Source organism: Solanum stenotomum, chromosome 11 (assembly GCF_019186545.1).
Source record: "Solanum stenotomum isolate F172 chromosome 11, ASM1918654v1, whole genome shotgun sequence".
NCBI classification, from domain to species: domain Eukaryota; kingdom Viridiplantae; phylum Streptophyta; class Magnoliopsida; order Solanales; family Solanaceae; genus Solanum; species Solanum stenotomum.
Window position 1 is genome coordinate 1,124,859 of NC_064292.1, and position 18,237 is coordinate 1,143,095.

The following is an 18,237-nucleotide window of genomic DNA, read 5'->3' on the forward strand; positions in this document are numbered from 1 at the left end:
GGTTTGTATCTTTAGACTTAACACTCGCAATTGTATTTATTTTTTTTTCCCAATAAAAATATGATGTGACATTAGTTTTCTCAACTTGTTTACTACTTTTATGGTGTCATATGAAATTCAATATTTACTTGTTATTTCTTCTATATCCAGTTTACTTATAATTGTCTCTGCTATTTGCCTAATGCATCTGGAAGACTTGAAAAACTTGCAAGAAATTTAGGTACTAGCCCATTAATTTAGAGAAAGTGACATGTACAATTTCCCATTAATTTAGGCATTTCAGAGAGTTCAAAACGAAAGAGACTAACAAGGGTCGTATCATGTATGGGATGGATAAGATTCCTTCGCCTTTAATTAAAGGCCTAAGTTCGACCTCTAAGTACAGAAAAATCATGCTAAGGGACACTTCCCCCTTAAATGGACCTTACGTGGCCCATATCTGAATTAGTCATAGAAAACCAAAAGAGAGAGAGATGTCACTAAGAAAATTAACATATTTTTCTGAAGCTATTTTAACTCGATATGCATTATCATGCCAGTATCATTTCAATATAAACCTCCATTCTCAGTCCATTGTAATATAAATTTAAACACAACATTGACAATTACTGTAACTGATTTAGCTGTGTCAAGGTTTTCTATTATTTTTTAATTACAAATTAACGAAAAGGTAAAAGTGACCGAGATGTGAGGGGAAAGCTTTTGTTTAACCTAACTGGAAAGACCACCTATTTGTTTGTTTACTGTGTTAAGCACGAAATCATAAATAAGTTATAAAGCTCTACCAAGGATTGCCAAGCATATGGTACTGAGTTTCTTCCTCCCTTGAGAATAATCAACCAAGAAAATGAAGCGGAAAATCGGGGCAAAATAACCAACTCTGTAGACTCTGGTTTCATTGGTGGGTCGAGATGACGAAACTCCCAATCAACTACGTATTAGTGTATAGAAGTTAAACTCTTTACTTACAACTGAAAAGTAGCATTTTTCATCCCTTGGAAATAATATTGTTTGTGTGCAAAACTGGAAATAGTACTTTCTTGTTAAACCTCTTTCATTGATCCTAAATTTACTGCTAATCAAAGAAGTATGGCAACTTTGCTTTTCACTTGCAAAGTTGGAGCTCTGAAAAAACACAAAGACTGAGATCTGTCAAACATGCAATCTGCCAAGGGGAGTGAAAGCGAAAAACTATCAGTTCCATCGAACCTAAAACCGCAGCCTAAAAGTGAGAGAAAGGACATGCCTGTAAATTTGGAGACTATAGCAACAACAGCTGGGAATTGTTATCAATCCCATTAAAGATGAATGTCCCGGACATGGGAATGAATTGTCTCGTGATGAGCTGCAGCAAACACAACATAATATACCTCAGATTACCGCTCCTATGGCACGTAGCTATATGTCCAGTAAACTAGATGTTTTGATGAAAAACAATATTCAAGATGAAAATATTTGGAGGAGATCCAAACCTTGATTACTTCTTGTGATGCAACACCTCCGACGAAGGCAGACACGACATGAAGCTCAGAAGCACCATACCGGCACATCTCATTAATAAGGTCCTCTGATAAGGCGGAGCTATTGCAACCAAGGTCATTGAGTAGGCCAACAGCCGTAGTTTTTAACCGGGATATATCCTCATCCATCTCACTACCAAAATATTTCTTAAGGTTAGCGAGCCATAATAAACTTTTCCAAAAAGATAAAATTGTTTGGATGAGAAAAACATCAGCTTTTACCTGTCAAATTGACCAGGAAATTTATTATAGTTAACAGCAAACCGATCAGCTGCTCGAAGAAGAATATAAAGACCCGCAGCAGTACTGTCATAAAAAGGGGTAGAAAAAAGTACCAAATGAAAGAGTTCTTATGCAAAATTTTAACAAATTCACAAAAAGATACGCTTTGAGTGTCCATTCTGCACACAGAATATCTGTTGTCTACAAGAATATCAACTAAATGAACAAATAAATATACTGCAGAATGAATGCACTTGGAAAGTTTTTCATGTTGACAACTATCAGCGGACTGAGTAAAGCAGAAGATTAAAATTTTCTTTGTTACAGGGTTCAAATTAACAGAAGAAAATAAATGAGGAAATATTCCTTTTTGGCCAACATGTATTTCATTCAATATGAAACATAAATTGAAAAAGAAGAAGGGTGGGAAGAGATTTAATTCGGGAACTCCTTTATACAACAATTAATATCTCAAGTCAGACTCTTCTTAAACTTCTTTTTTTATCCTTACATTCAGATGCCAAAGGTGGTCCACTCATGGGAAAAGAACTGACAAATACATCAGAGAGTCATTGTTAATACAACAAACCACTTTACAGCATCCCAACGGCTATATTGCTTCAAAGACCGAGTGTCTATCATCATTTCCACTAAGCATCGAATACTATAACTGTAGCCAGTGTTTCTCTGATTCCACATCCTAACTTTGTGGTGGAAAGCATTTCAAACAAAGCTTGAACAATATTACATCCCAAATATTTCTCAGCTTGATCAATATTACATCACTAATATTTTTCAAGTCAACCCAGGACCAACAAAAGATTGGACTGTCAAATATCTTTTGGCTGAAAAACATAATGCCAGTTCCCAGTCAAGCATCCTGAATGACCAAGTAGGCTGCAGTTCTAGGTCTAGCGACAAAAGTATTTCACAACTCTCTTTTCTTTTACTTTTTTCCCAATTAACCATTGATTACCATTTCTTCGTACAAGGTACCATTGATATGAATAAGTGGTGCTCCAGTGCACTATCAGCATGACTACCGCAAGAACTAGAAAATACACCATCTCCAAAAGACATTTAAGACAAAGTGTAAGGTAACCAACAGAAACAAACAAAGTAACTCTTCAGAAGCAACTCCATCCCAGGGGCAGAGCTAGGATTTAGAGATTGTGGGTTCTGAAGTCTACAAAAGGCAAGTTCACCGGATTCTTGATAAATTATTTATATATACTAAGTGGATATTTAAACTCAAATACAAAGTCTGGACCAAAGTTGTTCTGCAGAACCCATAAGTCAAACTATAGCTCCCCCCCTGCTCCATCCTAATCCTTGCTTAATTAAATATAGTCCTCTAACCAAAAAAGACTATATAATATGAATCAGCAACTTCTCATCCACAAGGCAATGCTTATTTTATTCCTACCAAGCTTCCACTTACGCTTTTATTAGCATCACTAGGAAGTTAGTCATATGACTTCTTATTACCTTTTTGCTCTCTCTGTCTTGCTTAACAAAAAGTGAGAATCACTTGCAAAGTAGTTTTCAATCAAATCCTAGTTGGCTGATAACATAGAGGCCTCTAGACTAAATAGTGCACTTCATCAAGTCAAGCACGCAGACAACTTAAAGAGAGATTCATTTAAAGAACTCGAAATACTCCTACTTCAACAGAAAGGTCATGATAACCTAAATTATGACTTTAAAATCTATATTTCAACATTTGGAACTGCATATGTTACTTCATTAGAAGCCCTGGGAAAATGGATCCAGAAAAAGAAATCTACCACGAAATGGCAGGGGGCTTTAGCTTGGATAAACTTACTTTTCAGGAAGTACTTTAAGAGAGTTGGCTTCTTGCAAAGTCCTGTTATTTGGTATCACAAAACAATCAAAGTATCATGAAAGGATCATGTGGGTTCAAATAGCTTAAATGATCCCAAGAAGCCCTTTCTACTTCAATTTATATCACAGATGATTTTGCCAACTTGAAGTGATTCGACCATGTCAAACCATATTCCTACAGTAAGCAATTACATACCCATGATCCTCATCTGTCAGATACTTCTGTAACTCTGATTGGACAGGAGAGTTGAACTCCTCCTCAATGAGGCGATATCTGCAAACCTGACATAATTAAAAGAGAAAATTTAATGACTAGAAACTAAAACATCCATTCAGAAATAAGGATCTCAAATTTGAAATGGAGTTTGCTGACAATTAGTGGTGGGAATCATTGTTATCTTTAAGATCACAAAACATGCATCATCATGTCAGTAAGTTTCTTGAAAATTTGGTTCCAACAGTCATCACCTTGATATATATTGAAAAAACAAAGCATCATTATTGTAATATCCTATCACTAACATAACAACAAAATCAACCACCAAAATCATTAATCATGCATGTAGGAGGAGGAGATTTTAAGATTATTCCCCCAACAGAGTAGTGAAGCAAATAGTTTTTCTTCTGAACCATTGAGAACTTTCAGACAACTGCTTGAATCAACAGGTGGGGCAAGACCAGGAAATGTGAGTTTCCAACCTAGCACCCTCTGCCTGACAGGATCCCACCCCCTTTGTAGCCGTAGTGAAGGACCTAGAAGGCACGTGCTGAGCAAGGTGACCCATTTAACAATTAGCGTCTTTTCTAGATGGCTCCTCAGAATGAAGCCAAATTTTACCACTTGGAGGAGAGGGTTAGAGACAAAAAAGAGCTTTGAGAAAAGCGAAAAAACAGACGGGATCACAAACTTAAAATCAGGGGAATCTCTCTGTATCAGAGTTGCAATGTGTTCCGAATTGTCAAACTGAAAGAAGATTCACGTAGCACAAATAAACAATTCTAGATGAATGAGCATTCAACTAATGAAAGGGGAAAGGGGAAATGCCCTTACAGCAAGCTTCCTTGCATTTTTAGAGAAGCTCTTTATGTTTGCCTTGGATATGCTGGCGGGATCCCTACCGATTTTCTTAAGTAAATCCCTGACTCTTTGCTCCATAACAAGAAAATCAGCCTCGGCCTTGGCTTGGTAAGTTTTTTGCAAGTTTACATACAATCTGCAATAGAGTCAACAGTATAAGCATCAATAAACGAAGTCCTGTAAATTTTAATAAAAAAATTAATGTGTTGTGAAGAAACTTAAACCACTAACTCAGTTGATGATGTCATATCTGGTATCGACCCCTCAAGAGGTGTCTCCCCACCACCTTCATTAGCTATGAACTCCTAGAGAGAGAAAAACAATAAATCACATTGATCACCAATTTCAACCAATGCAAAGAAATATCAATAAGGGAACTTAAGTAGGCTGCTTGATACAGGTTGCCAACGATTATTTAGTTGCTGCAAAAGAAAAAGAACAAACTTTTGAAGTAAAATAAGGAGAGATAAGGTGCTAGTTTCCTGTGGATCCTAAAAGAATTGTTAGAATAGAAATAAGTATTTCCTACTTAGAATAGAAATAGGAATAGGAATAGGAATAGGAATAAGAATAGGAATCCTAGTTGGAAAAGGATTCCAATGTAGTGTCTATAAATAGGGTCTCAATGTAACTATTTAGATACACAATTCAATAATATTTTTCGTATATATTTCTCACATGGTATCAGAGCATTGGTGAGAACAAACAAGTCACCGTATGTCTATGTCAATTTCCGGTGACTGTTGGGTCTGATTTTGTTATTCTTTTTTCTTTCTGTGGGTGTTGTGCGAAAACCAACACCACCACGAGGCTCAGAAAGCCCCCGCGACCAAACCCCAGCCAAAACCACCGGAAAACACCACCCCACGCGCTCTCACGCGCCGATCGGAGGTGGCAGTTTCCGGCGAGTTCTGTCTCACGCGCCGGCGCGTGAGACCTTTTCTGATCATATTTTTTGAGATTTTTTTTGACAGTTGGGGTCGTCCAGCCATTCCGACCAGGCCCATACTGTTTTTGACCAGATCCGATCGCCGGAATTAGGGTTCCGGCTATTTCCGGGTAGTTTCCGGCGACTTTTCTTTGAGATTTGAATTTTCCGAGACAAATTTAGCATAATGTCTTTTGGGTGTGATGTTTTTGGTTCCAAAAATATGGGGATTGGAAGTTCTAGCCCTATAATCACTTCAGAACTTTTATTGGGAAGTTCAAACTATTTATCTTGGGCTTCCTCGGTTGAGCTGTGGTGCAAGGGTCAAGGTGTCCAAACTGCAAAAGATGGTGCCTAGTTTGTCTAGTTTATCCACATTAGATTGGGAGTCGTGTCAACTTGGGAAACACACTCATGCTACGTTTTCTCGTAGTACTGAGGGTCGTTCAGAGTCTATTTTTTCATTAGTTCATTCAGATATTTGGGGTCCTAGTAGAGTCAGTTCCACCTTAGGATTTCGTTATTTTGTTAGTTTCATTGATGATTATTCAAAATGTACTTGGGTTTTCTTAATGAAAGATCGTTCTGAGTTATTTTCTATTTTCAAAAGTTTCTTTGCTGAAATACAAAATCAGTTTGGTGTTTCTATTCGTACTTTTCGTAGTGATAATGCCTTAGAATACTTATCCTCCCAATTTCAGGAGTTTATGACTCACCAAGGCATTATTCACCAGACTACTTGTCCATACACCCCTCAACAAAATGGTGTAGCTGAAAGAAAAAATCGGCATCTTATTGAGACCGCTCGTACTCTTCTCCTTGAATCCAATGTTCCACTGCGTTTTTGGGGAGATGCAGTTCTTACGTCTTGTTATTTGATAAATAGAATGCCCTCTTCTTCTATTCAGAATCAGGTTCCCCATTCCATACTGTTTCCTCAGTCACATCTCTATCCTATCCCTCCTCGTGTCTTTGGGAGCACATGCTTTGTTCATAACTTAGCCCCAGGAAAAGATAAATTAGCTCCTCGTGCCCTCAAATGTGTCTTTCTTGGTTACTCTCGAGTCCAAAAAGGGTATCGTTGTTATTCACATGATCTTCATCGATACCTTATGTCCGCTGATGTTACATTTTTTGAGTCTCAGCCTTACTATACATCTTCTGATCATCCCGATGTCTCTATGGTCTTACCCATACCTCAGGTTTTACCTGTGCCAACCTTTGAGGAATCTACGGTTACTTCTACATCTCCAGTTGTAGTGCCACCACTACTAACTTATCATCGCCGTCCACGTCCAACCCTAGTCCCAGATGATTCATGTCATGCGCCAGACCCTGCTCCTACTGCGGACTTGCCTCCTCCTAGCCAACCGCTTGCACTTCAAAAAGGTATACGATCCACTCGAAATACTAACCCACATTATACCTTCTTAAGTTATCATCGTCTATCATCACCCCATTATGCATTTGTGTCGTCTTTGTCCTCTATTTCCATTCCTAAGACTACAGGTGAAGCACTTTCTCATTCTGGATGGAGGCAGGCTATGGTTGATGAGATGTCTGCTTTACATAAGAGTGGTACTTGGGAGCTTGTCTCCCTTCCTGCAGGTAAATCTACTGTTGGTTGTCGTTGGGTTTATGCAGTTAAAATTGGTCCAGACGGTCAAGTTGATCGACTTAAGGCTCGCCTTGTTGCCAAAGGGTATACTCAGATATTTGGGCTAGATTATAGTGACACTTTCGCTCCTGTGGCTAAAATTGCATCTGTTCGTCTTTTTCTATCTATGGCTGCCGTTCGTCATTGGCCTCTTCATCAGTTGGACATTAAGAATGCTTTTCTGCATGGTGATCTTGAGGAAGAAGTCTATATGGAGCAACCACCTGGTTTTGTTGCTCAGGGGGAGTCTAGTAGCCTTGTATGTCGATTGCGCAGGTCACTCTATGGTCTAAAACAGTCTCCTCGAGCTTGGTTCGGGAAGTTCAGCACAGTAATTCAGGAGTTTGGCATGACTCGTAGTGGAGCTGATCACTCTGTGTTTTATCGGCATTCTGCACCAAGTCGATGTATCTATTTGGTTGTTTACGTTGATGATATTGTTATCACCGGTAATGATCAAGATGGTATCACCGATTTGAAGCAACATCTCTTTAAGCACTTCCAAACTAAAGACCTTGGCAGATTGAAGTATTTTCTAGGTATTGAGGTTGCTCAGTCTAGATCAGGTATTGTTATTTCTCAACGCAAGTATGCCTTAGACATTCTTGAGGAGACAGGAATGATGGGATGTAGACCTGTTGACACTCCTATGGATCCGAATGTTAAACTCCTTCCAGGACAGGGGGAGCCACTTAGTAATCCTGAAAGGTATAGACGACTTGTTGGAAAGTTGAATTATCTCACAGTGACTAGACCTGACATCTCTTTTCCTGTGAGTGTTGTAAGTCAGTTTATGACTTCCCCTTGTGATAGTCATTGGGAAGCAGTTGTTCGTATTCTACGATATATAAAGTCAGCTCCCGGTAAAGGACTACTCTTTGAGGATCAAGGCCATGAGCATATCATTGGATATACAGACGCTGATTGGGCAGGATCACCCTCTGACAGACGTTCGACATCCGGATATTGTGTTTTAGTAGGAGGTAATTTGGTGTCGTGGAAGAGTAAGAAACAGAATGTGGTTGCTCGATCTAGTGCAGAATCAGAATATCGAGCAATGGCGACAGCAACTTGTGAGCTAGTTTGGATCAAACAGTTGCTGGGAGAACTAAAATTTGGCAAAGTTGATCAGATGGAACTTGTGTGTGATAATCAAGCGGCTCTTCATATCGCATCAAATCCAGTGTTTCATGAAAGGACTAAGCACATTGAGATTGACTGTCACTTTGTCAGAGAAAAGATACTCTCGGGAGATATTGTTACGAAATTTGTGAAGTCAAATGATCAGCTTGCAGATATCTTCACCAAGTCCCTCACATGTCCTCGTATTAATTACATCTGTAACAAGCTAGGTACATATGATTTGTATGCACCAGCTTGAGGGGGAGTGTTAGAATAGAAATAAGTATTTCCTACTTAGAATAGAAATAGGAATAGGAATAGGAATAGGAATAAGAATAGGAATCCTAGTTGGAAAAGGATTCCAATGTAGTGTCTATAAATAGGGTCTCAATGTAACTATTTAGATACACAATTCAATAATATTTTTCGTATATATTTCTCACAAGAATAATGCATATACAAATTAAAAGAATGACATTGACTAATGGGAAGATTATTTTTCAAGGAATCTCAAATTAGTTCCCAAAATATTCTACACTTCTCTAGACAACTTTGCAACTCAAATTTTCTAGTGCAAATGTGGTCTAGCAACCTAGACACAGAGGTTAAAAGGACCATAGGCACTATAGAGGACAAAGCTAAAGCCTTTGGCCTAGCATTACTCGGGTAAAGAACTTAGTGAAGGCACTTCCCTACATCTCCTGCCCCCTTTCACTTTTTGAAGGAAAAGGCACACAAGGAAAATTTAAATGAAGAAACTAAAACATGTACAAGCAGCCTCACCAAGAGAAGAACCAGTGGAACTGGTACTTCGACACTTTACAATCAACTTAAAGCTATCAAATGTATGGACTGATTTAGACATCAATTTGCTATTTAGAGCTAAAGAAATGGACAAGAGTAACAAAAACATCAGCAGGCAAAATCATGTTTTAAGTAGAGCTGTCAACTCATGAATTCTTCTTTTAATCAGGTTAATGCAACTAACTGAGCTGCATTAATTGTATAACTTGTTTTCCCCCTTTCTTCCTACTATTGTTTTTCCAAGAAAATGCAAGTTACCTTCAGTGCTGCTACCATCACCCAAAAATCAGATGAATTTGAATCAACTTCTGTACAGCTGTCATCAATAATCTTCTGTAAGTTTGCACCTGGTAGACAAAAGAGAAAAGTCAATTATACATTTCCAACCTGATCATGCCTGTTCCAAATTAAGATTCCGCATAACTATATTGAAACCGACATAATATCAAGTTCCAGAAAAATTCTTTTTCGTGAGTATTCGTTTTGTTTGATGAACTAAGTATATACAGTAACTATGATACCATTACAAGTTAGAAATGGAAGTCTTCATATCAACTCTAGATCCACTTATTCTTTAGGATATGTATCGCTCCAAAAGACTTCTATCACAGAGTTATCCTATTGCATTAAAGAAAAAGAAAGTCTGAGGTGAAAAGAGAAAAGTTGTGTCAGGAGTTAAGTTTCTTTGGAGGGCTTGGAAAACCAAAGGTTTGAGAGAAAATTGTTGGTGGTGAACAGAGTTCTAAAACCACAGTTGTAATTGACTGAAAGGAGTTCAGAGAAAATCGTTGTTGGTGAATGATTTCTAAAACCATCATTGTAGTCAACTGAAAACTGAGAAGGAATAATATAACTTTGTTGCTCAAGGAGACTGGATGTAGGTACCACATCAGTACGCAAACTAGTATAAAAATTATCTATGTCGATTTTACTTTACTTCATATATCTTGGTACATCTAACTACTACTCTGAAGTCTGAAGTTATTGAGTTTATCTGCAGATACAGAAAACGTCCATTCTAGTCGACTAGTTTTTAATAGAACACAATGCATCCCCCACCCCACATCCTAGTCTTGTTTTATCACATGACTCTAGATTCACACACAATTAGGAGAATATCTTTATTCAATAGTAAAAGAGAAATATCCCTAATATTTTTTAAAATGGGATTCAAAAGATGAAAGTGTTATGCAGCTTCAAAGAAATTTCCAGAGATTTTAATTTAGAAGAACAATAATTGTACTCTCAACAAAACTTTCAAATCGTGTATTATTAAAGCTGGAGTACTGCAAGGCTTGGTTATGGGATTAGCTCGATGCAGCTTCCAAGAGATTTGGGAGATTTAATAGTAGAAAATATTTATTTTGATCTTCTTACTTCTACTATGAAATCTCTTCGAAACTGCATAAGATTGTCCCCATGACATCACGTTGACAGCTGCCTAAAGAAATATTTGAAAACATAGATGGACTAAAGAAATTTTTTGTTATTAATGTGGATACAATGTCAGTGAAAAGAAACCACTATCCACTAAAAACAAGGTTTATATCATTAAGATTGCATCCCAAAGACTCAACAGACTATAAGAAGTAACCACCAATAACATTTAGAGGAGATGGAAAAACATTATAGCTTCTAACATATCACAATTAGCAAAAGTTCTCACCAATTCCTCGTGGAGAAAAGACCTTGTATGAAGCTTCCATGGCTTCTTTATAGTTCTCTTCATCCGCTGTGATCATCTTGGACTTAATTAAATCCTAAGACATTCAAGAAATAGACCAAATAAACCTTAGATGGACCAAAAGAGAACGATTAAGGATGAAATTTTAGAAGCATATAAAAAATATTTATAACCTTGAATTGCCTTTTCTCTTCCCTGGTTGAAGGAAGATTTCCACCATGAGTATTTGCCCATTCCTCTGCTATCTTAACAAGGATAACAATATATGGTGTGTGTTTATGTACAACAGCATCAGTTGTGTTCAAATCAATCGTTTCTGTGAACCTGTAAGGGATACGTATGAAATCAGCCCTTTCTTTTCTTTATCTCTTGCCTTCTTTCAATGGGGGGAAAATGTAATTGCTAACAAGGAGAAAGAACATATGGTATTTTGGTTTGGTGTATTAGACAAAATAATCATTGTATAAAATTATGTACTAATTAATCCAGCGTTTGGTTCGTGTTCTCAATTCCTGCATAGCTAATACTGTATAAGTTATGCCTCAAATACTGTATTGCTTTATACTGGGTAAATGATGGAATAACAAGATAGGTATTACTAATACCTGAATAAACATCCAGAAAGACAAAAATACCCTCAATATTAACATTTCATCTTCAAAGCCATTTCAGAAGTTCAACAACGAAGTAGAAAGTTATAAATCATCAGTTATCCTCCATTCAATATTCCTCTGATTATACACAAAGGGCATCAAAAACCCACATACAATAAATAAGTATACCGAAAAGTAAAAAGTTTTATAAAAAGATGTGATTTTCTGCAAACGACAGCCAATATTCTATATACCTACATATCTACCAGGACCTCACGGGTGCACCAAGAGGAAATCCAGAAAAGGACGCTATTTCTTAGGTGTACATAGTCCTCCTCTATACTATCAAATGCTCTCCTATTTCTCTCTCCAAATAGTCCACATAGGTTCTAGTAGAGCAACAACTCCTACCCTGTGTCTTCTCTCTCATCCTCTGAATCTCCTGTTAACCAATACTTCTCTGATCGTGCCTGGCACCACCTATTGAAGACCAAACCAATGCAGTACTAGACATTACCTGGCAATGTAAAATAGATATACTAGGGAGTACGACTACCCTTTTCTTCCAAGTTATTACCATATTCTTATCAGATCATAAATGAAGCCGCTTTTATGATCTGACAAGAATATGGTGATATCATCCACAACTTGTAAGAAAAGGATAATGTTATAGCCTCTACTCCCTAGAATATCTTTTTTCAACAACGACGGTGTCTAGGCCAACTTGTGCATATCGGTTATTTCACCGGTTCCTTCTACCTTCCACCAGCACAAGTATCAGGTAAGTTTGGTATCAAGGCTTAGGCAGATGAAAAGAATCACCAAGTGATTTTTTGTCTTACTCTCTACTGAAATCCGAATCTTGGTCTCCGGGCCCACTTGATTGATCATTATACTACACTCTTGGGTGCCCCTACTTCCTGGCATATACTCCCCACTCCACAAAATCATCCTAAGAAATATAAGACACAAGGGTGCACATGTGTTTAAAAATAAGAGATGGTGCTAAGTGAACAGATCATTATTTATTGTAGAACTCTAACATGTCAAGCATAGAGAAAAGCACAAAGAAAAGGCTGACCTCGTAAGTTCTGGCCATGGGTTATTAAGGCGAAGATCATCTAGAAAATGATCAGGCTTCGATTCAATTACTGTATGTTCCTGCAGATAGAAGATAAATTCTGGTCAACACAGAAATGATATTATGTTTGCTGAGAGCTTTATCAACCAAACTCATCGTTAATTCTTTGCTCATTCATTGTTTCACTCTGCTCCTATCACTTGACAGTTGCTTCTCTACAAGTTAGTTCCTCACAATAAAAACGATCCTGACAAGAAATCCATCATAATGGATTGATGGGTAGTCTCTGCTCTGGACCACAGTTCTCTATCAGTACTGGATTTCAAAGTTGGATCAGTCCTAAAATAGTAAGAAAGCAGCATTAAGATTACCTTCACACTGATCCGGACAAGACCCATGAGACCATAGGAACGTGCAAATATTAAAATAATATTTGCCTCCCGACAGATTCTGTCCAATTTCACCATGGAATCTTCAACCAGCTGAAATAGAAAAGACAAAGCAAAAGAAAAAATTGTCAGAAATTTCCTTGTCCTGGTATCTGCTGATAGACAATTAGCCATATTATGCATTTAAATGACCTAATGGCAAAGGAAACAGATCAGTACTTTGCTTGAATCTTTGTTCTCTTTTTTTAAGGGGGAGAAGGGGGTTGTTGTTGCTTCTACAATTAAAGACTGGATAACCTGTTACCATAATTATGCAGATACAAAAACTACTTGTACAATTTTTCAAATCAACATGCTCCTACCTCTTTCAAAAAGGAGATGGCAACAAATATCATCACATATTTCAGAGTATCAAAAAATTGGAAAGATTGCAACTCACAAAGTACTAGTTCAGAAGTACAGATACACTCAAAATTCAACATACTACACAGTAGATAAGAAGTGTCCTGAAATGATTGTAACTCGCAAAGTCCTAGTCAAGAGGCATAATTGTCAGGACTCTTCAAAATTGGCATGCTACACAGTACAGAATTTTCCAGAAATTCTCCAGTCATAAAACATAATCAGAATTCAGATAAAGCAGATTCTACTAAAATGAAACTGTAACAAAAGTTCTCTCAAAATGAACACGAAAAGAAATTAATACAGTTGGTGTGTATTATAAGACTATATGAGAGTGAGTGTGTATACATCATATAAATATAACACACACACACACACAGACATAAATATATGCAGGGAGGTAGTGTAGATCTGTTAGGCTCTCTGTAAGTAGTTTCTCCCCTTCTCTCTTTTTTTGTTTTGTTCCTCTTTTGAAGGTCTCCAGCATATCCATAATCCGGAGGAATACAACATTACCAGTTTTTAAAAAAAAAAAAGTATAAAGAAGCCTTCCTGATAAAGATATCTAAGTTCTAAAAAAAGTTGGGAACACAGGATCCTGCCAAAGTCAAATGTTTTTATGAGAACAAGATGATTCATGTGACCTGTGTAGCTATGACCAAGGTAAACTGAGAAAAGAATGATGGATTTGTCTCAATCAGTTCCTCGGGGCAATCTTCTATAAACTTGGCTTTAACAGCATCATTTAACTCTTGAAGGAATGTGCACACACACTTTGCCTTCGATTCGCCAACACTTGATTCATCAACTACCAGAAATAGGAGAGAAAAAATAAGTTTGCTTTCTAAAGCTGTAGATGCAAACATACAACCATATTACATACCCATGAAATTATTTCCAAGATCACCCACTTCAACCTTGGAACCATCAACAACAGTGATGCTTCCAACCCCACCAAGAACAAGATTTTTCAAAGTTTCGGAACCAGTTGGACCGCAGTTAAGTAAGCAGATACTGGCTTTCTCCAGCGCAGCTTGTCCTTGCTCACCCCATATCCTGCAAAAGAGCTTCATTATTATCTGCAATTTCACATACTTGGCTCTTTTTCACTTAGTAATCAGCTAATTAGGTTAATTGTGGGTTCCGATTAAATAAAGAGCATATCTGAGTTAAACTATTAACAAAGGGAATATCTACTCAATTTCAGATACTTTAAGGCATAATTTGACCTTTTTCAGTTCTAAATATAGAAAGGTATCATTCTTTTTGGCACTGACTAAAAAGGAAAGTCCATCGCATAAATTGGGATAGAGGGAGTGTCTAACTTTACGATGAGCGTGGCTGCGTGGGTAAATAAATTCAAGTCCTATAGTTAACATATGCTTAACACATCAAATGATATGTGTCTTGTGTGATATGTACATTGTATCTGCCTTATATGCCACTAAGTAGAGTCGGCAAAGGGTAAATAAAAATGGCCATCCATTCAACCAACCCATTTCAAATGGGTTGTATACGTGACATTTAAAAAATGAGCTAAATATGGGTCAACCCATATTATCCACTTAAAATATGGATAAAATGGATAAAACCTACAATATACCAATTATCCATATCAAAAAAGAAATGTGCTACTGACTCTACCTGCTATAGCATATGCCTCTTCCTTCGGCCAACACCACCCAAGCTCCAGCCAACACTGTCCAGTCTCCGACGACTTCTCCGTAGAGTCTCTCTCTCTCTCTCTCTCCCTCTTTTTCTTTTTTCTGTTTTTCTCCTCAATCATTACCCCCTTCCTACCACTACCTCACTGAGTAATCAGGCACTATTGTTACCTCCACCTCCTCATTTTTCTTCTTATTGACGTTTTAGGTTAATAGGAATTCCCCGCTCCTCTTTTATTTTTCTATTTTAATTAATTTCTGATTTAATTTTGTGTAAAGTTAAATGTTGTTGCTCTCTATTACTGAGGATGATGGATAGTGGTGGTGAAGAGGTGGTTGAATTTTTATTTCTAGAGAAAGAAAAATTGGACAAATGGGGCTGGTAATTTGTGATTTTGCCCTGCTTGTTATTGATTTTGTTCATGAACTACTGTGCATGTGCTCCTTTGTCTGCTTCCCTTTCAGAGTGTACAATATTCATAATATGTAATTGTTGGTTTAGGTAGAGATGTCAATGGAAGGTAATGCGGATTCTTGCGAACAGAGTACTTCAACTTAGTTAAAACAAGGCAAAAGGAAAACTTTTGTTGTTTGAGATTCTTTTGTTAGGTTTGAGCCGGATATTTCTAGTGATGGGAAGTTTAAAGTCCAATGCACACTTTGTGAACAAGACTACATAATGGCCCCTACATCTGGAACATCAAATCTGAGGCAAATTTGTCGGTAAAGCATTCTTTGAATAAGGGAAAAGAGGTTCAAGCCAAAAAGTGAACCAATAGATCAAAAAAAATTATTGAGAGAAAATATCATTGGTCATATGAAGTGTCCATATGTATGCATAATTGCTTTCAGTTTTGTAGAACATAAAGGCATCATGGACATTCATTCGTATTTAAATCCAATAATGAGGCACATTATCAAGAAACACAGCCAAGTCAGATATCCTGAATATGTATGCAAGAGAAAAAGAACTTCTAAAAATTGAGCTTGCGATGATATCTTCTTTTTGTTATGAAGTAAGGTATTTCACTAAAAAGCATCAAGCAGATACAAACTTACAGAATAGGCAAAAGGGCTCACAGAGAGCATAAGCAAAAGTTCTAGGCCCCTTTACAATCTTCAAACTAGTACTAGAAAGCTAACAAAGTCAAGAAATTATTCAGTGCTAAATACAAGGGTTAAATTAACCCAACTGCACAACATAAGTAAACATCTAGCTTAAAGAGAGTGGTTTGGAGTTGAGATCCCATCAAAACATCTACAGTTCCTTTCAGTCCATAAACACCAAAAGATAACTCCAGGGATCATCACCCAGACTTTCTTGATGAACTTATCAACTCTCCATGTATTCCAGCTTGCGATGATATCTAGTAGAGTGTGCTTGACATCATACATGTGGAGTTCATTAGTATCTAATAGCTGTATGTATGTAATAGCTCATTATGTGGACTTAAATTGAGTTTCTCAGAAGAGGATTTTGATTTTTTGCCATGTTCCTCCTCAACTTTCGGATGCAGTTTTAGGTCATTTATTGATTGATTTTCTATAAGAATGGGGAATCGAAAAGAAAATCTTTACCCTTACTTTAGATAGTGCTACTTGCAATAACAGTGAGGTAGATAATTTGAAAAACCATTTGTCTTTGATGCGTTCACTAGCTTGTGAGGGAAAGTTTCCTCATGCTCGTTGTGGAAATCACGTTCTTAACTTAATTGTTAAGGCGGGTTTAGAGAAGGCTGATGTAGCTATTGAGAAAACTAGAGAAGATGTTAAGTATATCAAGAATTCAGAAACAAAAACAGTGAAATTTGTGGAGTGCGTAACCTTGGTCTACCATGTTCTAAAAAGCTATGTCAAGATATGCCTATTCGGTGGAATTCCACCAATCAAATGATTGGAAGTGTTCTTTTGTATAAGCAGGTGTATATTCATTATGACTTGGTTAATCCTGATTTTAAACATGGCCTTTTTGAAGATGAATGGAAAGGTGTTGAGCTTGTAGCTACATATTTTAGGGCATCTAATGACATTAAGACTTTTTTTCGGATGCAAGTACCCCACGGCAAATTTTGTAACTTCCTAATGTATGGAGAAGTGAAATGTTATTGGAAAAACACAAAAATAGTAAGGATTCAGTGATGAGTGAAATGGCAACTTCTATTAAGAAATATTGGGAATCATATAGTGTCAGTTATCTATAGCCATGGTCCTTGCCCCTCAATATAAACTGGATTTTGTTAAATTTTGTTTTTAAAAGCTTAATTCTGATACTATTGATGAAAAAGTGAAGGTTATTGAGGATAATTTATAATTGTTGTTCAAAAACTACTTGATACCTTCTACTACAACCTCGTTATCAGAGAAACATGTTTTGCATAATCCAATTGACAATCCAAATAACAACACTAAACATGTATCTACTAAACACAATTGACTATAAACTTACTCCAAGCTAGGTGTAACTCCAGAATATATGCAACTACTGCTTGACACAAATTTTGCACCGTCGCTGTAAGGATAAATATGTAAAAATTCACAGATGCTGCACCTATTCCTTCTCTACTAAAATATTCCACTTGGTACACACTTAAACCTGGAGGACTTCCCTCCACCCTTTTTTTTCACTAATTGTGGTGTTCTGATCAGTTTGCACGCAACTCAAAACTAATTCTACGATTACCTACTACCTCCAGCACCAGCACCAAAAAAAAAAGTAACCTAATATTTTTATCTCCATTAGGATATGCCCGGGAGACGACATGGTTCTCATCCTTGACTTAAAACTCAAAAGTACCTATTATTGGAACAAAATGAGCCTCAATATAGTGCATTAGATACAGAGCATTACCTGTCTAACCTCAACTTATTTAGGATTGAGTCGTAATCAACTGATATTTCTATTATATATATGATTTTGCTGCATTTTCTGATTTCTGCTATGATATTGCGATAACAGTAAGAGCTACAAGTTCAATGGTAGAGTAGTAACAGGTTTCAGAAAGTAATTGGGTAGAAAAAGAGATCATAACAAAAACCGAAAGCAAAAAAAAAAAAACGTAGCATAGCCTTAAAAGTATAGCAAACAATTCACCTGAGCTGTCGATCGTATTTGACTTTAGGTTCCGCCATTGTTGTATACTATGTGAGAAGACTGATAGAGAGAGTGAAGAACTTGGTACTGGGAACGCAAAACCTTGGAGGAATTGGGGGTAGGTGTTCTATATATATAGGGAAAAGGGAAATATACT

The 18,237-nt window shown here is 37.0% G+C and overlaps 1 protein-coding gene across 4 annotated transcripts; it reads right to left on the reverse strand.

Annotated features, from left to right (window-relative positions):
• Positions 1-921: 921 nt before the first annotated feature.
• Positions 922-18,237, reverse strand: LOC125844312 (NEDD8-activating enzyme E1 regulatory subunit AXR1-like). Of its 4 annotated transcripts, none has more exons than XM_049523601.1 (16): positions 18,081-18,237; positions 14,209-14,381; positions 13,970-14,133; positions 12,906-13,016; positions 12,535-12,614; positions 11,034-11,184; positions 10,843-10,936; positions 9,435-9,523; positions 4,897-4,970; positions 4,639-4,801; positions 3,784-3,869; positions 3,568-3,609; positions 1,743-1,826; positions 1,473-1,653; positions 1,247-1,345; positions 922-1,125 (listed from the first exon to the last, which is right to left on the reverse strand). In XM_049523601.1, the coding sequence occupies exons 1-15, from the start codon at positions 18,116-18,118 to the stop codon at positions 1,262-1,264; spliced, it is 1,614 nt and encodes a 537-aa protein (XP_049379558.1). In that variant the 5' UTR covers positions 18,119-18,237; the 3' UTR covers positions 922-1,125; positions 1,247-1,261. The 4 variants fall into 4 exon arrangements, with proteins under 4 accessions (XP_049379558.1, XP_049379557.1, XP_049379556.1 ...); XM_049523600.1 differs by having other exon boundaries at positions 922-1,165; XM_049523599.1 differs by having other exon boundaries at positions 922-1,345.

What these genes read in the sequence shown, in the direction of transcription:
- LOC125844312 (XM_049523601.1), bottom strand. Translation starts at nt 18,118, where the DNA reads ATGGCGGAACCTAAAGTCAAATACGATCGACAGCTCAG. An exon ending in CTTTTCTCCACGAGGAATTG is followed by an intron (nt 9,524 to 10,842) that starts GTGAGAACTTTT and finishes TTTGTCTACCAG; the next exon opens with GTGCAAACTTACAGAAGATT. An exon ending in CATCACAAGAAGTAATCAAG is followed by an intron (nt 1,346 to 1,472) that starts GTTTGGATCTCC and finishes TGTTTGCTGCAG; the next exon opens with CTCATCACGAGACAATTCAT.